Raw genomic sequence first — 20,506 nt, 5'->3', positions numbered from 1 at the left:
AGTCACTGGACATCTTTCCCATTGTGGACAGCCGGGCAATAGTTCAGTAGTAACAAACTCATGCATGCAAAACCACGCTGCATCGTGGGCCTTCTATTTATTCATGTGCTTGTCTAATCAATCCTGAACCCTGTAAGCTGTTACAAGCCAAAGCGTGCAGCAGAACTTTCTCATGTTTCTGGTGAATAACAGGATACTTAACAAGGTATTTCAAGTCTGATTTGCGCAAAAATTAAACCAAAACCAACAAGCACAGGTACTTATCTAGTTCTGAGAAATAATGCCGGTAACGATTTTGGTTGATGAATTAGCAGAAAGGTGCCATAGTTGAGTTACAGGTAATTGTGACAGCAGGGCCTCTTGAGTCATATCAGAAGGGTAGCCATGTGAAACATGAATCAAGTTGGCCTGGTGAGAAATCCAGCAACTGCCTAGTACCCACCAAGTCGTGAAAAGTCTAGAACGTGACACTCACATGAAAACAACATTTAGCAACTGCGTTGTGAATACAAAACATAGTATAACGTGCCGTCCTATCCGGCCTCGAGGGGTATGAGAACTGATTTCGCGAGTGCGGGCGTGACCTATTACTGTTTTTGGACTGCGAATTGCATCTCGTAAACTCTGCGATGCGGTGCAATGCAACTCATGCGCACGGCCCATCGCTAGGGCGGCAGAACGGGTTGTGGATAGATACATGGGTGAATGTGGCCGCATACCCCTGGAGGCTCAATCCATCAGCGGGCAGGTAGGGACCTTTGTACAGACTACAGACTCTTCGTAAATCGACCACCGGGCTATCCCTTCACTCCTCACTTTCAAATCTGAACTGGGTCAGAGTCAGGGTCTGCGATGTAACGGGATCAAGTCTATCGCCAGTAAGGTAGGCTTGGAGACAGAAAGGGGCATGCAGCCCACAAAGCGAGATCCAACATATGCCCGCTTTCGATACCAAGAGCCCTTCGACGAAGTTGCAGCACTCGGACATATTAATGGGACTAGTGTAACAAAATGCATCTGGCCAGACCGAGATCCCAATTCGGCAGATGTGCACGAGATTTACGTAGAGGCTTCAACGACTGCATGCGACTCGACCAATAACATGTTGTAGATTTTTTTTTGACAACATGACACCCTATGCAGGAGGCTCACTAGCCCAGGGCACCTCTGATGCAGAACCGACGATTCGCGCCTTTTCTCCCTCTGGTCGGGTTTGATGCTCTTTTTGGGGCCGATATCGCCCCATTACGCCGAAGCGATAGCAGTTCCTTGAGACGGATTTTTCAGCCGCCTGAAGCTAATTTGTCGCTGGTCCGAGAAAGCTGAGTCCTTGGGCTGAGGTGGAACGCCCAAGTGGATTCAAGGGTGTTTTAGCTTACAGTCTTTGAGCCTCAAGGAATAGGGCGAAAGACCAACGTCTTCTGCCGTTCCAATTGAAGGCACTAGCTAGACATTCATGTACATCCAAACTGGATGCGACGCTGGGAGGATGATCTGGGAATTATTGTTGAACTAGCGACACTTGGGTATTTTGGGCGGATAAATTCGAGGGCGATCCGCATCGATCTCTGGAGGCAAGTGTCCTTGTCTGTATTATGAATTACAGGGCCACAGTGTCATTCCCAGCTGCATGTCTGTTTGTAATTCTTCTTATCCAGAGCATTATATTCTAACTTAGAAGAAGGCCTCGTTGTGCCCCCTGGCATGAAAAGAAATGCATTCTGACCACTAAGCACTCTACTTCTGTGCTAGCAACTGAATTTTGGTTGTTCCTGGTGAGTTGCTGATAGAATTGACTTTTAGGTTGTGTAGGCTTTTTTTGATCGTTTGTGGTGGAGAAGTTTTCTCAGTGGAACGGCGGCTTAAAAAGAGCCAGGCCTCTCCAAGTAGAAGCGTGAGGGGAATTCTGGTGTGATTATTTATTTACCCCAGCAGCCAAGGAAAAGTCGACAATCTGGGCAGGGATACTGTCATCCCCATGTCTCGTAGGCGTTCTACCATTCGGAGGGACCTGCCAAGCCTTATTGTCGACACGACAGAGCCAGTAGAGGCAGCACATGGTCCTTGCTGGTCTGGAGAATGGAGGAACTACCTTATCGCGCTAATGCTTTCTAAGCGAAGCACTATGACGGAACAAACTTCAACCCCAGGGCTGAAGAACAATGAAGAAGCTGTAGAGGTTGCGCATCAGTCAGACCGTTTTACTGTAAGCCAATGCATACTGAAATAATGTTGCATCCCATATGAAATCATCCAAGCCCTAGACCTGCACGATGATGGTCAAGACTAAGTTCGACCGGAGAGAATGACGAGGGCACGCCACTGTCCATGCGAAAAACGATCCATAATATGACAGACAAGGATGCGTATATCCGTAATGCATGGGTTCTGCCTAGACTCCTTGTCTGGCGTCAACAGACAGGGAAAAGCTGGACCGAGCCAACTTTCCACGAGCCGCGGAAGCGAAGCGAAGCCAAGCTAACAAGTCGACGACGTACAAGAGAAGGCAGGACAGGCCAAGGTTCCATGAGGACGAACATACTATGGACATGGAACTGCATAGATGCTTTCCAACAACAAGCAATGGAATAAGCTTTCGAGTCGAGGCTAACTGCTGGCTGCTACGTTAGTAAGCTGGGAGCTGGGAGCTGGGAGCTGGGCGTTTGAGCCTCGAAGGCACTTTGTTCTTTTTTAAGTTCTCGCGTGACCAGTAACGATCACTTGGTTGGTACCGACGCTGAGGTAATGCCCGGAGGATCGGAGATGTCTTGCCTACACTCTAAATCAATTCCGCACCGGTAGTAGTGAAAGTGGCATCACTGAGAATCATTGACGAATATTACGGTCTCGGCTGTTCTGCACTGTGCTCGTCTTGATTACTGCAATCTGCTTGTCGTTATTCCACATGGAATCCTCGGCGCCGGCGACGTCTTGATGTAGAAGTCGGTAGGCAAGGTAGGCACCCCAATGCAGTGTAGGTACCTTCTATCTCAGGTACCCGTTATTGCCTCTGGGTTCTGACTCGGTTGAGAAAAACAGGGTGGCTATGGCTGCGGCTGCGACTAATACCCGTACGGCACAGTACAGACAGACAGTTGTGTCGGCAACTCATTAATTCTGCACAGGAATATCATAACTAATTAATTATAAATGACTGGCTATCGGGCCTCGACTCATCCGAGTGGTTACACAGCGTGCGGCGGCAACTTGACAAGTCGTGTTTGTGGACCAAGATATGTACGTCCGGATAATATGGATGAGAAAAGAAGGGCGTGAAGAGTTTCCCATCCAGGCAACTTAGCCATTGTTATGTTCCCACCGGTGCCCTGCCAACTTATAAGTTATGGTACGTAATGGGAGGAACTGTACTCCGTATTCACTGAGTTGCTATAGCTCCTTGCCTAGAGGAAAGCTTAAGGTAGGTCGGCATAGTAGAGGTAAGGTTGAGCGGTATCTAAGGTATGGATGTTTAATTCGAACTTCACTGGGAGGAACTGAACTTATCAAAAAGAAACTTAGCCGGATGCAGGCAATAATACCTGGCCAAGGTACAGTGAGATGATAAGGTGGCACAGTGTGCAAGAATACCGATACCGACACAGATAGGTACCTACTTGCTACCTGAGGTGATTGTACAAGAACTCAAGAGATGCATAAGTTTGGGGATTTTGCACAGTGGTAGCCATGGCCTGATGCTTGATAGAATAAAAAGAGGTACTTGCTGCAATTCATGGGTAAAGCAAGGGGAAGGATCATTATTTGTCTGTAGCCCAAAAGAGGACCAAGTATATACACACTGTATGCCTGTATGCCGCGGCCACCACGTTTCCCAAGTCTCTTGCACCAAACTCAATTTCTGATATGCCGAAGCCCAAGAGCCGAGACTTCTGCACATCGCCCAACTTCTCAGTTGAACTTGGCCGCTAGCAATGAAGGATAAAGTTCTCCTCGGTAACGACACTGTGCAGTATAGAATGCACCGTGATCTATACACGCGAGAATTGGACATTCTTTTGCTAATGTTTGTTATCGCACCTAACTGTTTGTTATCTTTACCCCTCAGCGTTTCTCCCAGTGTCCTTTGGCTTGTTAAGCCGAGGCATGATGAGTTCCCTGCAGATTATTGCCAAAAGGTCCAGATCATGGCAACGATATCTGCATTCCGTCCTATCAAGTATCCGGTTTCAATTGTTCCAACGTCTGGACGGGGACCCTTGATCCTTTTGGCCCCTCCCGAGTCCCTCCACTCCCCCCTCCTTCTCTCCAGCACCCGTGAACCCACCACCCCATCCGTCAGGTCAACAGGGGCGTTGTCGCTCTGGATCGCTGTAGCACGTAATGCAACCTGCTGCGGTGCCCACTATAGCACTGTTACGCTGCAGAGAGATGCAGATTGCTCTTCGTTGCGCTACTGGACGCTCCGCTATGCTCTGTACGATGGATGGATCATGCCAAGTCCAGGGATCTTGTCCGGGTGGGCGTTACCGATGCATGCGAAGCACGAGGCGAGTGGATGAGCTCGACAGGAGTGGTAAGAGGCGGTACAAGGGTGAAGAAAGAGCGAATGGCTGATTCAAAGATATAAACTTGCAACGTTTCCCACGCCTCGCCGTCAATTTTCTTCTAGCTTGTTCGCTCACTAGAACTTTCCAGATCGCTCACTCACTTGTCTGCTCCTTTCAACAAACGTCGGTTCATCGACTCAACGAATCTCACGAAAGAGGCAGTGGGTTTCCTCTGGCTGACATCAGGCTGCCTGGAATTGTGCTGTCTGATAAACCGAGATTTACCAAGAGACCGTGTCTATCACCGAGACGATACTACCTAGCCCAGAAACATTTCTGCTTTGGTCGTTGTGTTTGGCTTGCTTGTTGATTGTGGTGAATCTTGACATTTGTTGTCTATCCAAACTGCTGAGACTCTTATCTCAATACGAGGGACTATCCTTGTCAGGATTGAGTTCGAGGCTACTGTCTGTCCATTCGTACACCATCTGCGCCAGCCACCAGTCAGAGACTTTGATCAACAGGAGCATATGATAAGGAGCACGGTAGAGCCCGACTTCTTTGTCTTCGCCCTTCCTTCGCGAGACAATTGCAGCTACTTGCGAGGTTCTCTTCTGCGAAGTTCCTTTCGAGCAACCGTCGCAGCGCCAACGCCCGCAGAAACTGTCCCGGGTCAAGGACTAAAACAACCTGGCTCCTGGCTAGGTCACTGTCTAGGCCGGCCCCACCCAATTGCTTTTTGGGCGTTAAAGATCCATTGCCCGTCCTACCACGACAAGCTTTAATCTTTAAATTGGATCTCGAAGCGGGCTGTGTCTCGAGCCAAGCAGGGTGTGCTTCATACCTACTTAGTACCTTTCCTACTACTCAGAGTCATATTTGGGTACGTCATTTCCTGCTTCCAATTGACATCTTCGTTCCTCACATCCTCCCCTGTCTCCCACAGACAAATGAGCTACTCTGTTTCACTTGAGGACCAAATATCGTGATTGTCTTGGATTGCGCATTTGACTTACAACCCATTCTGCTCTGTAGGTATAAAGATATCAAGATCCACCTTCCTCAATTAAGTTTTCAGTTCGGCGTTGAGCAGCATCTTCCGCTCGCTTCTCCCGCCAACTCAGCTCAATTCAGTTCGACTTGATTCGATTTGAACCTTCCTCTACGGCTCGCATCTGTACTCAAAGGCCTCACCCGCACATAAGGAAGGGACAGGTAGCAGGGCGAGCTTGAGAATAGGTGATATCAATCGTCCGCTCTTTTCTTCTTCTTCTTCTTCTTCTTCTTCCTCCTCTCTCTCTGTCGTTTTAGTTGACGTCCGTTCCCTTGATTGCCGAATTTTGTTCTTATTGATCAGACATGAAGTTTGGCGACCACCTCGAAAGAGAGTCTGTTCCAGAATGGAGTCTCCGTAGGTTTTAATGCTCTCCGTCGAAACCATTCCGGTATACTGACCAATTGCTTCTTGATGTAGATAACCTCGACTACAATTCCATTAAGCATGAGATCAAGATGCACACGACGCGCGACCAGGCCACGGCTATGGCCATTCCCGGACAAAAGGATGAGGCTCTTTCGCGATTCGAGGATGGCTTATACATGGAGCTTGATCGTCAGCATGAAAGACTGCAGTTATTTGTTTCAAGCAAAGCAGATGAGATTTCGCGCCGATTAGGTATGTCGTGGACTTGTAGTTCTGCGCCACGTCTTGAGTGGCACGCGACCACATGCCAAATCTAACACCTCCATAGAATACCTCGCCAAGAATATCGATCGTTGGGCATCAAAGAACCAGGAACAGCTCGCCGGTGATTCTGCCATCAAGCACCACAGACGTTTCACCAAGTACGAGCGTGAATTGGTTCGTTGTGGTAGTGACATTCAATCCCTCGAGCGCTTCGTCAAGGCTCAGACTGTCGCCTTCCGCAAGATCACCAAAAAATACAAGGTACGTCATCATGACTGCTTCGTGTGAATTTGACATCTGGATGAACGTAGTGACTGATCACTCACTTACAGAAATGGACCGGCTCTACAACCCTCGGTATTCGTCTCTATGAGAACGTTCTCTCCGATCCGAAAAGTTTCACTCGCCGTGACTTTTCCTCCTTACAACAACGTTATGACGACATCACATGCACACTGAACGCTGCCGCTCCCGCATTGAGCGAACCTAGCTCACCAGAATCCCAAGCTCAGTCATACCGACGTCAATCTCTTTCAGGATCTCTCAACTCGACAAATCGTCACCCCACCAGCCGCGCTCAACCTACGTTCGATTTCTTGCCTCCACCGCAGATGGAAGAACCTGCCAAATACTGGAACGAATATGACAATGGAAGTGAATGTGCAGCTGATGATGATGGATATGCTATCTATATAAATCCAGATGAAAGCACTAGTTTTCCGGGATTCGGCTACCTGCAGAATATCTTCAAAGCACCCATGAAGAAGGCAAGGGGTTGGTTCAAGCGCAACAACACCCGGGAGCGCCAGTCTCTACTTGGTGCCAATCATTCACCTTACCAATACTCCAGCACGACCTTCAACAGCAGCGAGTCGGACGAGGAAGCAGGATATGCTAGTTCAGATGGCTTCCCCGCGACTGGATATGCCACACACTATGCCCTTCCCAGCCTAAATCAACAGCAAGCGCATTTGTACCGTGAGAAGACCTTGTTTTGGGGTACGATTAGCTCCTTTGCCGTGTCTTTCCTGCTCCTCCTCGTCGCCGGCACGCTTATTTCTACCGGTCGACACAGGCTCAGAGCTGAAGTTGACGCGGGCGTTACTGTTGGCGTTGTTGCGAGCTTGTTCACCGCCTGTAGTGCCCTCGGTATGACGCTATACCGGCACGACCGACTGTCATTTCCACATCTACTGGCGGTTTGGACTACGTTCGTCGCATCATGTATCCTCAATGGCATGCTGCTGATTTTGGTCGTGGGAAACTCCCCGTAATGCGTAAAGGACAAAAGGTTATCCTGAATCCATCGAACCTTCATGATCTCAAAAAGACTGAGCCACAGTTGAGACGCTTAATGTTTGCATGTGAGCGATTATTTTGATGGATTGTGTTATTTGTTGAGCGTTTTCCAAGTTATAGGAGCGATGCTTGGGCATTTTGCTTTCCACGCCGATAGACTGAGAAGCCGGCCGTCTGGTTGGAGGTGGCGTGTACTATGATCGTGCATGTGCTTTGGTATACGCATTTATCTTCGATTGTAAACGAATAGAAATAATTAAAACCTCGCGGTATGCCAAGCTAATGAAGCAATATCTCGTTTTATGGAGCTGTGGTGTAAGAGCTCAAAAGGCTGTCAATATTACCAAAGAGGTCTTGCAATTCGTCCTGGTTAATACCCAATATATCGTCGTTTCGGTTGGATGGCATGATGTGATGATAAGCATGGTGCGTTTAAATAGCTTTCGTTGTGGTTGTCTCATTCGTCCATGAAGCACCATTGTGTCTCGTCAGCGTCCGCTAGAAACAGTTCAACCTTGTTGACAAGTTGTCCTGTATAGAGTCAGATGCCTTTCCACTACGCCGTTTTCTGCTCTACGGCTCGATCCTAAACGGCGCGCTTTGCTAGTAGCCTAAGAACTTACCAGCGACTCCCCATCTCTTAGCAAAAAAGTGCAATGACGCAAATATGTTGTGAAATCTTGTGTCAGCTTCAGGGATTAGATGCTCGAGGTGGCTCAGGACCATGAGGCAGTGGTATGCCGAGTATGGCGTGACAGGTGAGCAGGGAGCGAGAAGGTGAGGGCGATGGGCGAGTTGGTCGTTCAAGTCGGTTGTAGTGTCGGCAATGATACGAATTGTGAAATTAAGACCGGCGATGGCTTTAGGGGCGATGTCATCGGCGGTTGGAGAAAAGGGTCCTGCAGCGGATATGGTGTTGGCCGCGCGAAGCTGGCGACAGTAAAGGAACAGAAGGAGGCTAGGTCAATTGTCAGTTCGTTTCAAGAACTAGGAAAGAGACATAATTTGGCTGTGCTTCTTGTCCCAGGGTCCGTCTTACCATGTACAAGTGGCGAAACACTCGTAGAAATCTCCCCAACGAGAAGTCTGCATGATCATAGCCTCGACAAGAGCACGTGTTGCAATATCTAGCTCGACATACTCCTCTAACAAGGCACTGGGGTTCCCTTGGGGTTTCGGAGAATAGGCTCTTGTATAGAGCATTGCACATTGACAATTTCTTTGGAATGGCCCCAGAGGTACCGAAGGGGCCACGCTCGCAGGGTGTCGCTGAACAGAACGCGTGGGCGATTGATTCTGATTGTGCCAAATGAGATTGCTTGTTGGCAGTAGATCATCGGCGGCTGGGGACGGCACTTGAAGTGGCATATGGATGAGAGAACAATCGACATGAATGAGACGATCGAGAACGAAAAGACTCCAGTAGACACAGCGACGTTCTTCCTCCTCATAAGGAATATTGGCCTCTCGTTCAGCTTCGATATACTTTCCAGGGCCGATGCGCAGGACCATGGCCATGGTGTTTGCATCTCCAATACTCACATAGGCACGCATTACATCACCGTGGCCAAACTCAAAGAGTGCCAGCAGGATGGAACATTGGACAAGTTCAATGCTAGGAGCAGAAAGACCACGTAAGACGCTCAGGACTCGTTTGGCGGCCCTGTAAGCTGGCATCTCGATCATGTCCTTACCCTCATTAACGTTGGTGCTCGCGGCAGCAGCTTCATCATCGTACTGAGAGACGAGCTGCATGCAAACGATTAGGAGGGCAACAGCAGGGTCGCGGGGTCCCTGATCGGCATTGGAGCTGGCCCCGGACCCTAGGTTGTCCGTGCGGATGGCAAAGAGTTCCGGATGGATTACAGAGAACCAGGGATTCATAGTTTCAAAGTAGCGCTCGGTTGCCTCGCGCCAAGGAATGTTGCGTGATGACAACAACGCCATTACCATTGAGCTGGAAACATCAAAAGCAGGGTCAAATATACCCTGTCCATATGCTTCTTTGGGTGTAGATCCTGCAAGATATCCAGGTTCCACAACAGCGGTTGTTGGGGCCGTGTAGATAAAATCATAGGAGCACGTAGTTGCAAGTCTGGCGAGTTAGTCAAAGGAGATCGGAAAATCGAGTTGCAAGGGCAGTTACACACCTCGTACAGCGAGAACAAGCAGGCAATGCTTTATCACATTTCTTTTTGGTACGAGTACACTTTTCACAGGCTCTGTGTGCACGTTCAGGCTCCATTGGAGACTCAGAGCCCCGTGAAGATGACACGGAGCGAGACATAATGGTTCTTCTTCTGGGATCCGTGGTGGCTGATATGTAGCCCGTAAGATGGGCTTGTACTTTGAGGAGGTAGAGTGTGGTGGGTGTAAGTTAAAAAAGGACTTATGCTGACTACGCTTTTATTATGTCAGACAGCAAGGAGGTAATGGAAGAATTTGAGCTACCTAGACAGAGTGGTTTGATAGGCGTATACCGTGAGCAGGAGCAAGATATAGATATAAATGTGAGTGTATGTGTACGTGTTGTTGAGCTTGATGCAAGCTTGAGACTGTGGTCTGATATTGATAATGAGACTGATGGTATGGAAAGAGAGGAGGAGAACCGAGACATTGAGGCCGGGAACGAGGGCTATTTGACGTTGAGTCTCAGTACGAAGAGAAAATGATGCCCCCCCGGGCCACAGACTTGATTAGATGTCGATGGGTCTCTTGATGCTTCCAGGCCTGGGGCCAGAATAGGCCGAGGGGTGGTTGCAGATACGCACTGCAGAGAGACCACAGCAAATACGCAGCACAGCGGGCGGTAGGTAACTGCACGCTGTACGCTATGCCGTGTTGTACATACGGCACTCTAGATGGCGAACCCGGTAGATGGGCGCCGGGTGCCAGGTGCAAGGTCAAGATTGACAGGGACCAAACCAAGGATGACGTCTAATCGGTTAGTCAGCCACTGCAGGGGGCGATGGTGATGGAGCCCAAGGCTGTGAGAAGAAGGCTGAAGATGTTGATTTGAAAGGATAAGGTAAATATTGGAAATTGGACAAAAAGGTAATGGGGCCTAACTAAAGAAGAAAGCAGACAGCAGAAAGAGCGGGGGCACAAGGGCCTGCCAGCTCAGGGATGATTTGAAATAAGGTGTAATGTCGCAAGTAACCTGAAAGGGAAAGACACAGGAGCCAAAATCCACGAAGCAAGCAGGAACATGGACAGCACATGCCTGGTGGACGGAGAGTTTGAACTAGGTACCTACTTACTTCCCTTACTTACAGGATATCGATCATGGAATGATTCAACTACAGCCCTAACGACCTGGTATTAAACCCAGACGACGACTGCAGAGATGGCTTCCTCAAGAGGCATGATTAACCCTTGAAACCCACTAGTGGGGAGAGATACAGGGCCTAGATTGATTGACTACTCAATCAGTAAGTACATGTTGCGCTGCTTGAAGTCTGAGAGCAACTAGGTACCCATCTAAGATCGAATCCATCCATCAATCACATCTCATGTGTCCGAAATGCCGGGTCACGTTGCAAATCCCCCCTCCCGATTCCCCGGAGAGACCGTTACCTCTCAGCCCAGTGAGGCCATGGTCATGTCATGCCCATGGTGGATGCATCCCCCCATCTACAGCGATGTCATTTGCAGGTTAGCGCGCCCGGACATTACGTGCTACCCAAGCAGCCAAGCTTACCTTACGCTTAGAATTAGGTGTTGTAGTTTGAGGGTACGGACTCTCCGCTATGGGAGTTGGGGTTGCGGGTTGGTTTGAATTAATCATGCCCATGTAAGCAAGCTTGATGACAATGTTCAATGATTTTCTGAAGCAATCAGTCCCTCAGATCTCGATCATACATGAATCGACTTTATATCAAGTCACTTACAAAGCATCTTCAAACTGAACCTTTCAAGCTCATTCTAGCATCAGCTTCGATCGTTCGCGATAGGAACTCTAACGCTTATGACATCACCGCCTCGCTGGCCCCTTGGGTAGCATTCATAAAGATCAAATGCCACCATGCGACCTTTTTCTTTTTCGTACAGACAACACGAGAACCCATCATATTCTAATAAAAGAAACACTGGGATCTGGTGAATTTTTGTTTACCAATCGCAAGCTAATACCTTTCCATTGAAAGATCAACTAATGCACCAACAATGACCTCTCTCAAAATCCCTGGATGTTAACCCATCCCCACTTGACTGTTGCGATCCATATTCAAGACAGTGGAATTGACTTTGCTTTAACTACCTGAGACAGGAAAGAGACCTATCGAGATTGCGAATCGACTGACTCTGCCACGATGGATACGAGATGTCACTTCCAGCAGGGCTATGTGGACTAAGGTGCCTACTTCCTTCGCGCTCTTGATGCTGGTATAGCCCTGTCTTATCTTTCCATGTTCAGCAAGTAGTTGCTAAATTAAGCTCACGAGGCTCTAGTGCATGTCTGCATAACTACTAAGGTAGCCGTTGGATATTTCCCGCAACACCAGGAGATAAAAAGAAAGAAAAAAAAAAAGCCGCGATATCAGTCAGATACCTGCCCATCAAACTGAATACAGAGCATGCCATATACACACCCTAATAGGCAGGTAAGCGAGAGGACCCCCTGCCCTGTCAGAGCAAAATCCGAGCGTTTTCGGAATTAACATGAACTACTGACTCACCCGGCGTAAATCCCGTCATGGCAGCTTGATCGACTTATCCCCGCCTTAGGTCTTGCCTAAATAGCTGCAAATGTCGATTGTTATTTACTTGATGTGCAAACTTTCAGTTTGATTGAAACCAAAGTCCATTGTATGGAGAATATTGTTTGCCAATCATTTGGTGACTAGGTCCATTGATCCCTCAAAAGCAAACCCCCTGCGTTAACTCAACACGTATATAACTACCGATACGCAGCTCCAGAAGTTGAATTTGTGCAGTTGATCTCCAAAACACTCCCCGAAGACGGATCCAAGACCTATTTTTATACCAGACTGACACTCGGATCTTATCGCTGGAGTCAATACTCACCTCCAACGGCCATCAAAGCCTATGACATCCACAGAGGTGCTCCATCACATCCGGCCCGGCACCACTGCCGATCTCACTGTGGCTACAGATCTCTATATGCAAAGCTTCGACAAAGAAACTCTGCTCGACTTCATGTTCCCAACCCGTCACAGCGACTCAACTCCCTTTCGTGAGTGGGTTACTCGGCGCTTTCGTACACGCTACTGGACGCCCGGCTACGTTCTCACTATGCTGGATGATGCCAGAGGCAGGACTGTGGCATTTACTTGGTGGCATATACCGGACGATTCCTTATCTTTCCGTGAGCGATGGCTCTCATTTCGTAAGACTCTCCATTAAATCTCTGCCAACTATTGCATTGTCCACTCAAACCCTGCGAAAACCAAAACCTGATCGAAGCATTAACTCATCCAGACGCTTGGGTTGCCCCCATCATGTTGGCGGCGCTGAAACTACATTCCTACGTGTTTCCTCTTCGCCACGTAGACTCTCATCGACTTGGTATTTACGACCGCGATTTCAGTACCATTGAACCCGACATACTCAATTCTCCTCGGCGTCGTTCAGCTTGGTATTTGTCTAGCCTTGGGGTCTCTCCTCATGTCCAAGGTAGTGGTTATGGTTCCCTGCTCCTTCAGCATGGCTTGGAGGCGGCCGATCGTGCAGGAGTTCCCACTTGGCTGGTGGGATTGCGTGGGCTCGACAGATTCTACAAGCGTTTTGGCTACGTAGAAGTGGCCAGGGCCAATGTTGGGGAGTTGAAGGACTGGGACGGTGGCATCATCATGTTCAGGGGGGATTGATCATCAAGACTATGCACCCATCGCTAGATCTTACAGCATTCACGAATATCTCTCAGCAAAGAAAAACGGATATCACATAGCGTCATCAACCAGAGTCTCATTACGATTCCTCATCGAAATATCGTTCAGATGGGTCATTCATCTATCATCTATCTGGCTACTTATGGCCGCTTCAGGCCAACAAGGCTATGAACTTTATGTCATAAGCATCTCCATAATAGCAAATCCCATCCCAGACGATGGAGCAATCATAATAATCATGGCAGTAACAAGCAAATATCCGCCCTGTGCGAAGTCATGCCGAAACATGCCTTATTGTTGTGTCGTTGGGCTTCCTGAGGTGCTCCAGTGGGCGATATACCCAGACAACGGGCCGGAAATACCAAAAAAAAAAGGGGGGGGTTCCGATGGGGGGGGGGCGGACGAATGTCAAGGGAGCAACGTTTTTCAGTTCAGCAGTGATGAACAGCCCCAGGCGGGGAAGCAACGCAAATTAGATAAATTCATTATCGTCGTGCAGCTCGTGTCAAAAAGAAAAAGGAGGTAAAGCATGAAGCTACGCAAGTGGCACACAAGGCCAGGCCTCAAAAACCTCGCTCCCTACCATCATTCAGGAAATCTGTTCCTTACTGGTGATTGCTATCGGAAGCTCGATCACCATGGAAGTTCTCTTCATCGTCATTGGTTGAAAGATTGTGTTGATAGGCCTGGTAATTGCCTCGAGCGAGAGTGTCGTCGAACTCGGCGGTGGATGCGTAGCCGTGTTGGTATCTTGGACGGTAGGCCACTGCTGGCTGCGTGGTCGGAACACCTTCATCAGTAACCAGATCAGCAACGCCATACTCTGGAACTTCTTCTTTGGGGTACTGGCGCGAGGAACAGAGGCTAGCTTGGTCAACGGAAGCCAATGTGTGCTGCTGGTATTGGTTCATAGAGCGGCCGATCCTAGTGTTCGACCCAGTCTCGGCAGAAAACCAGTAGGGCTGGTGGATTTGTGAACGCGGAGCATCAGAGTACGGGCGCTCGTCTGCCATCGAATGATGCAGCGAGTTGTCTACTCCGCTCATTCTAAGATGAGAATGACGTTCTTCCGGGACTTGATACGAGTAAACCGCTCCTGGAGTCTGAATAGGAGGAGTCCCGGAAGAGGGATAATTGAGGGGCGCGGGCGTGAGTTGAGTATTGACTGTCGACGCAAGGAAGTGGTGGTTGTCTCGGCTGTGTTGGGCAGCATAGCCTGCGGTGCTATACATCTGATCCGCTCTGACCACCATTGGCATAGCAGCGGTATGGACCGAGAGGTTTCTATCAGTCAGTACGAATCCATTTGGGCCATAGTGGTGATCGCCGCTATAAGACTGTTGGTAATAAGGAGCGTTATCGCAGGAATCTCGGTGATCGGTCATCGGCGCCTGCATCTGACGATTAATACTGGAATAGCTCATTGAAGGTGCTGTTGGGTTCTGACTGTCATAGTACCCAAGACTGGGTTGTCGATCAGTGTCTGGCCCGATGCCAGAGTTCGCGAGAGGAGACCGAGAGCCGAATGAGTAGGGAGCAGTCCGGTTGGACATATCGTCGGTATACGATCTGGAGTGATGAACAGGTCGAGACCCGTTGAAAACAGCAGGAGGCGTGGGCGACGAAGATGATTGCTGGCTACTATGCTCACTCGTAGATCCCTCTTCTTGAACTGGTTCGAGGGGCGACGATTCCTTGACGAATGGGAGGGGGGATGGAACTGCCTCCCCAGCCATCAACGAACGGCCGGATTGGCTGCTGGCCGATGTCTGATGGATCTGGACCTGAGCAAGCGGGTTTGCGAAAGCATCAACAACTTCTGGGAGGAACTCGACAGGAGGGACTTCCCTGAGACCCCCGTGATTGATCTCTTGGCAAAGACGTTCGACAACATCGAGGATCTCATCGTGCGTCTTGCCTTCGCCAAGGCTCTGCATGATCCAGTGAGGGATGGGATCCCGACTGTTCGTATCCGCCAGGCGCTTAACCTCACGTCTTCGAATCGAGAATGTCCAGGATCGGATGGTGATGCCCTCCTGATTAGTTCTGTTGACATTCTCCAAACCTCGGCTCCAGAAGATCATTCGGATGATCTGCTCGTACACCATTTCGATCTGAGTCGAGCTGAATCTAGCACCAGTTCGGTAGCGAATCCTCTGATAGTGCTTGCGACACATGCAAACCCAGACACGCTCCGGGATGCGACGAGTGCAGACCTTGTTGCGGCCAAAAAGATGAGAGATGACCTTGCGAGGAACCGAATCAGTGTCACAGTCGGAAACTGCCATGCAAATATCACCACCCTTGAGGGGAACGTTGATGGCTATATTTCCAAAGGTACGGCATGCTGCAATAACACGATCATTTGGGTTGGCATGGGACGCTGCCTGTCCAGTTGCACCTACATCTATTAGTTGACTTCAACCGAGAATACTGAAAAAGGAAAGATTACCTGGAAGAGTCCCGTCGGACTGCATCCTCACAGTCTCCTGGGGCTGAAAGGGCGACTTTGTTGATGTGCTACTAGGTGTAGGGGAGCTCTCTCTCGTATTGATCCAGGGATACTTCTCGATGCCAAGACGCTCGTGAGACGTGCTGATCTGTGGTGACAGTTGTGTTGGAGGATGAAGATGCCGGGACGTAAATTGTGGCAGAGAAGTTGGTGCTTGAGGAAAAGAATGACCAGAGCCCTGGGCGGGGTTTGGTGCCGAGATGGTTCGCTTATGAACGCGATCTAACGAATTCAGAAACTGATCTTTTGGCTTCAAATAGCTGAGCAAAAGGAACAGGAGTCAGTATATTCCTGGTGGGAAATTTATAGGTTGAAAGTGACAATAGACAGCAAGGGGAATGTGCGAGGACATGGGGTGTGAAAGCTGGACGGAGGGGCTCGAAGAATGGAAGCGTTTTTCAGACTGCCTGAGCAGAGTTACAACACGCAGTGTGATTCACCGGCTCGAGGCCAAGTTGGTAGTGGGACAATGCTGCTTTCGAGGGCCAAGTTGCTCCCGCTTAACGGACCTGCTTTTATGACTAAACATAATCCATCCGAGATGCGTTTGCAGCAGGCAATCGTTTTTCTCCTGGCAATAGGAACATTGTCTGTTATTCACGAACTGCCAAAGAGGCACCCCTGAGGCTTCTAGATGATTCGACACTGCTTTTTCCCTTTTTCTTTTCGGGGGGGAGGGTGCAAGCAAACGATACCCATGCATGATTTGGACGATTGGCAAGGGGCAAACAGTGAACGAACCTCGATTCATGCTGACAGCCACCTTCTTCTGCATAGAAAAAAAGAGACGTTGACTTACGTTTGATCTTCTGATAAGTGGTTATGCTTTCTTCTCATCATCCTCGCCTCTAGAATCGTGTCAGATGGGCTACCCGAGTACAACGACCTAGCACCATTGGTAGGCTGACGGGTGTGCGACTTCACAGACAAACCGACTGTTACTGGAGGGAGAGGCGCTGTGATCCTTGGAAGGCGCTCCAATTTTGCTTCCAGGTCAGCGATGCCAGAGCCTACCGTATTGCTCCCGTTGATGGTAGATACCGATGAGAATCTGGAATGGCCAGCAGAGAAGGTCGATGAGCAACACGATGAGAAACTGCTGCGGCTGTCCGATATCTTATGGCTTCCTGAAGCTGGAGACGTATTGTATTCCGTCCAGAGACTTGATCTTGATTCGTTTTAGCATGTGTACTCCTGCGATTGGCCGCCAGTGTGCAAAACATCATTCAGAACAGCAACACTAACATTTTGGCAGGACCGCAACTCACCTTCTCATGTGCTGAGAAGCACGGCGCTCGCTGTGGCTGCTATTCTTGTTAGTCAAGCTATATCGTCGAATACCGGCCGGATTATACACCAGCGTGGAAGAAAAGGGGTACCTTTTCGGCGCCCAACCGTCTTGATGGACCTCTGGAGTGGAAGGCATTCTACTTGAAGCAATGTCAACCTCAAGCTTCTCATGCCCGTACCGGGTTTTGGTTTCGAGTTTTCTTACCGGACTGGTAGCGCATATGATCCTGTGGAACCAGGAAGACTTATGCTGGCTGATGTATCCATTGATACTTGTCTGGAGTGGTAATTCGATGCATTCTGACGTCTTGCAGATTCCTGCTGCTCCTCCCAAGTCACCGGCGCGAAAGGGGGTCGTGAGGAGTTTTGAGGGCCAATATCCCTTGGCAGAGAGTAGCCACCAGCATCCCAAGGCGTACGAGTTCGACTATCGGATCGCACACTGGATGTTCTGGACTGAGCGCAGTCGGGTGATGGAGTTGACAGTGAAAATGATGGGCCTCTCTGTTCCTTCTGCTCGCTGAAAAGTTGTGGGCTTTCTCGACTATCTCTCGCTTTCGTGTCTAGTTCGCTGAACTGATTTAAAATTGACTCAATCTTCATGATTAAGGTCTGTGTAGAGACTTGTCCGAACAGAAGCCGTATTAGAATGATTCGAATGATTATGGAACTGTCAGAATATGCAATTGGCGCCACTTGATTCGTGAAAAGACTGATAATGGGCGTATGTATTTGATTACAGCATCGGGATCCGAAGTCGTCTTTCTGGTAATCGTAGAGGCTCAGGTGATCACAATCTCATGATAACTGCCGCAAGGTACTAGAAACAGGATCAACCTCGTTCCGGAATAATTATCGATTATAATGCGAAGATACTCCACAGATAGGTGAAGGAACAAAGTAAAGAGGATGAAAACGAAGTGATTGGAGAGACAATTCGTTTAACTGTCAGGGGGACGGCTGTTTCTTGTACGTCTTCCAGAAGACTGGGGTCTAGGTTCGGTGCAGAATAACATGAAACTTGGCAGACGGATGCTATTTGTTTTTTTCACGCATAGCGAAGGGGTGAGAAGAGTGACAGGAGTGTCAGATAGATCGAGTCTGACCCGCTGAACCGAAGATTTCAGGTTGCCGATCTTGTCAAGGACCAGGATTAATTATTGTTCTATCGCTGTCAAAAAGGGTCCTCTCAGCTTCAGATCATCGGAGCCGCTTTGTTCAAAGGTCAAGGCTCCAATTAGTGACGGAGGAAGACAGGGAGGATGCTCGAAAGCAGGAGATCTGATTCAGACCCAGTCGCTATGTCAGGGCTTGGTAACATGCGACAAAGTAGGGGAATGGGAAGAGATGAGACGAATCCACTACGACAGAAAAGTATGTAGGTCGCTAAAAGCTATGACTAGATGGATAACGCATGAAGCGGCCGGTAGGGTTCTGAAGACGGTAGTCGTTTGGGGTTGGGACTGGGGTCGGGGGGTCAAGAACGGAGGGCTGAAGGGTGTGGATCAACGAGACGAGGATCAAGGATCAAGGACTCTTATGAGATGTCTGGAATTAGTAGGCTAAACTGGCCAGGATTGAAGTGCTGAGCAAAGCAGTCCGTGATGGAAATTCTGGAAATGGAGATGGCCAGAAGAGAAACCAAAACGTATACTTGCAGCGGGAACCAGCATCATCATTGTAATTATGCTAGGCTATGAGTGCGGCAGTCGGTCCTAGCCCGGTGGCACAGGCACGGTGCTGCATGCGTTAGGATAATGACTAAAGAGATGCGTCCTTCCACTATTTTCGAGCTGCTCCAAAGTCAACAACAAGCATTCGGGTAGCCGTCAAGTCATAGGTCATGGTGCTAGGCTGCTGAGTCCCAGGCTTGTGAGACGAGGATGGGGACCATCCTAGCATTGTGGCGCCAAGGAAGCCTGCACTGAAGAATTCGAGAAGCAGTCGAGCCAAGCCTGTCCATTGTTTTGCCGGCAGTTTCGAGCAACAGTCGCCCTTGCTGGTTAGCATGACGGGTTGGTGTAGATCATGGCGTTGAGAGCCCCGTCCGAACCATGATCTCCACAAGGGGATAAATTGTCCGTACCAGGGTCAAGGAATTCCAGTGCTGAGAGACCTAAGCCAGCCAGGGTACTTCAGGATAGTCGGTCCAACCTCCAGACGAACATTGAAATCAGTATTTGGATGGATAATTCATCCCACAACAGTAGTCGTGCCCCTTTTTAAACCCTCCTTGCTCGGTGAGGGTCGCCGAGAGGCGCAGCGGCATGTTACCTGCAAGTTGACACATACTCCATTGCGGGAAAACTTCCTTCAGGGGTTTCGGCCGCCTAATAAGCTTCCTGAACATGGTTGTGTCACAAACCTAGACAGTCTGGGGTGTCACTCATGCTGGCAGAATGAAAATTGGCAGGTATGAGACCGTTGCGGCAGCATTGGAGTAGCTGAGCCTGGGACGCGCACAAGCATATGATAAATATGTCTCAAACCGGGAGATGCCGAGGCCAGGCACTGGGACAGGATGAGTGAGAAAGGATGTACTATTCAAGGTGGCCTCTTACAGCATGAAAGTTCATCTTGGTCAAGATAAGACGAAAAGAAGACAGGGACGCACTGGGTACTCCCCTCAGAGGCCATGCTACTCCGCATGGCCGCCGCCACAGGCACTCGGCCATGATGTTGACGTCGTCCCGTCGGCTGCCGTGCCCGCGTCCATTGATACTGACAAGTTCGTTCTTCAGAACAAGTTGTGGGCAATGCTCCGAGACTGTCCCGTCAAGAAGGCAGCGTCTCCGAGGATCTAGCTGGCAACTATTAATTGAGAGGTGACTTAAAGCAGCAGTGATTTTTTCACCAGAGGATGTTGAGGCGATCACCAAGGTAGTTGTTGTTTGGGCTTATGTGTTGATAGATGTTGCGCATAAGGCGGCTACGTAGAGCTGTGCCCAGATAAGGCGAACTGGATGATGCTGGCTAGTACCTAGTGATCCCGGATAGATCGCGTTACATTGGCCGATGCATTGTTAGTCGACGACCCAGTTGTTGTTGAAATTAGGGTGCGTTCCCGACATTTGTCTATTGGCTTGCCGTTGTTGAGAGGTAACTTGCTGGGCGGGTCAGGCACATGTGTATTGATTGGGCGCATGCAAGAAACACAAACGGCGTGGTGTTCTTCACTGTGGGCCCCAGATGGTGTTGAATAAGGTACCCAGAACCCTGAAGTTTTAGCCTCAATCTGGACTGACTGCCTGCATTGCCAGCGGAGCGGAGAGAGACGAGAGTTAAGAATAGGTAGACCAAGGGAGCCAGGGGGTCGCAAGCTGTTCCAAGTCGGGATATCATGCCCCACGCTATCTGCTCGCGA

The 20,506-nt window shown here is 49.4% G+C and overlaps 6 protein-coding genes across 19 annotated transcripts; 3 read left to right on the top strand and 3 right to left on the bottom strand.

The window, feature by feature from the left end:
• The first annotated feature begins 4,614 nt into the window (after nt 1–4,614).
• On the top strand, nt 4,615–7,967 carry FOIG_07028 (uncharacterized protein). Of its 2 annotated transcripts, XM_031206382.1 has the most exons (4): nt 4,615–5,388; nt 5,541–6,180; nt 6,257–6,453; nt 6,525–7,967. In XM_031206382.1, exons 2-4 carry the CDS (start codon nt 6,018–6,020, stop codon nt 7,464–7,466), a joined length of 1,302 nt encoding a protein of 433 aa, XP_031063501.1. In that variant the 5' UTR covers nt 4,615–5,388; nt 5,541–6,017; the 3' UTR covers nt 7,467–7,967. The 2 variants fall into 2 exon arrangements, with proteins under 2 accessions (XP_031063501.1, XP_031063500.1); XM_031206381.1 differs by having other exon boundaries at nt 4,615–6,180.
• FOIG_07026 (uncharacterized protein) lies at nt 6,759–10,803 on the bottom strand. Of its 7 annotated transcripts, none has more exons than XM_031206374.1 (5): nt 9,943–10,560; nt 9,642–9,894; nt 8,531–9,586; nt 8,115–8,449; nt 6,759–8,022 (listed from the first exon to the last, which is right to left on the bottom strand). In XM_031206374.1, exons 2-5 carry the CDS (start codon nt 9,776–9,778, stop codon nt 7,949–7,951), a joined length of 1,602 nt encoding a protein of 533 aa, XP_031063493.1. In that variant the 5' UTR covers nt 9,779–9,894; nt 9,943–10,560; the 3' UTR covers nt 6,759–7,948. The 7 variants fall into 7 exon arrangements, with proteins under 7 accessions (XP_031063493.1, XP_031063498.1, XP_031063494.1 ...); XM_031206379.1 differs by having other exon boundaries at nt 8,115–8,478; nt 9,642–9,889; XM_031206375.1 differs by having other exon boundaries at nt 9,642–9,889.
• FOIG_07027 (uncharacterized protein) lies at nt 9,903–10,432 on the top strand (the record flags this gene model as incomplete). Its single annotated transcript, XM_031206380.1, has 2 exons — nt 9,903–10,146; nt 10,353–10,432. The coding sequence occupies 2 exons, from the start codon at nt 9,903–9,905 to the stop codon at nt 10,430–10,432; spliced, it is 324 nt and encodes a 107-aa protein (XP_031063499.1).
• A 682-nt stretch (nt 10,804–11,485) lies between the features above and the next one.
• Nucleotides 11,486–15,650, top strand: FOIG_07025 (uncharacterized protein). 3 transcript variants are annotated; one of them, XM_031206372.1, is made up of 4 exons: nt 11,486–11,844; nt 11,941–12,419; nt 12,479–12,838; nt 12,931–15,650. In XM_031206372.1, exons 3-4 carry the CDS (start codon nt 12,538–12,540, stop codon nt 13,317–13,319), a joined length of 690 nt encoding a protein of 229 aa, XP_031063491.1. In that variant the 5' UTR covers nt 11,486–11,844; nt 11,941–12,419; nt 12,479–12,537; the 3' UTR covers nt 13,320–15,650. The 3 variants fall into 3 exon arrangements, with proteins under 3 accessions (XP_031063491.1, XP_031063490.1, XP_031063489.1); XM_031206371.1 differs by having other exon boundaries at nt 11,941–12,838; XM_031206370.1 differs by having other exon boundaries at nt 11,486–12,838.
• On the bottom strand, nt 11,486–18,581 carry FOIG_07024 (uncharacterized protein). Of its 5 annotated transcripts, none has more exons than XM_031206367.1 (7): nt 17,348–18,581; nt 17,232–17,282; nt 17,121–17,159; nt 16,652–17,020; nt 15,793–16,112; nt 14,788–15,741; nt 13,398–14,731 (listed from the first exon to the last, which is right to left on the bottom strand). In XM_031206367.1, the coding sequence occupies exons 1-7, from the start codon at nt 17,743–17,745 to the stop codon at nt 14,697–14,699; spliced, it is 2,166 nt and encodes a 721-aa protein (XP_031063486.1). In that variant the 5' UTR covers nt 17,746–18,581; the 3' UTR covers nt 13,398–14,696. The 5 variants fall into 5 exon arrangements, with proteins under 5 accessions (XP_031063488.1, XP_031063485.1, XP_031063486.1 ...); XM_031206368.1 differs by having other exon boundaries at nt 17,121–17,156; XM_031206369.1 differs by having other exon boundaries at nt 11,486–14,731; nt 17,232–18,581.
• Nucleotides 18,582–18,924: 343 nt separating this feature from the next.
• On the bottom strand, nt 18,925–19,492 carry FOIG_07023 (uncharacterized protein; the record flags this gene model as incomplete). The annotated part of the gene is made up of 2 exons (XM_031206364.1): nt 18,925–19,097; nt 19,435–19,492. The coding sequence occupies 2 exons, from the start codon at nt 19,490–19,492 to the stop codon at nt 18,925–18,927; spliced, it is 231 nt and encodes a 76-aa protein (XP_031063483.1).
• Nucleotides 19,493–20,506: the final 1,014 nt, after the last annotated feature.

The sequence above is a fragment of the Fusarium odoratissimum genome (assembly GCF_000260195.1).
Source record: "Fusarium odoratissimum NRRL 54006 unplaced genomic scaffold supercont1.10, whole genome shotgun sequence".
Taxonomy (NCBI): Eukaryota; Fungi; Ascomycota; class Sordariomycetes; order Hypocreales; family Nectriaceae; genus Fusarium; species Fusarium odoratissimum.
This window is presented reverse-complemented; position numbering and strand designations above follow the sequence as displayed.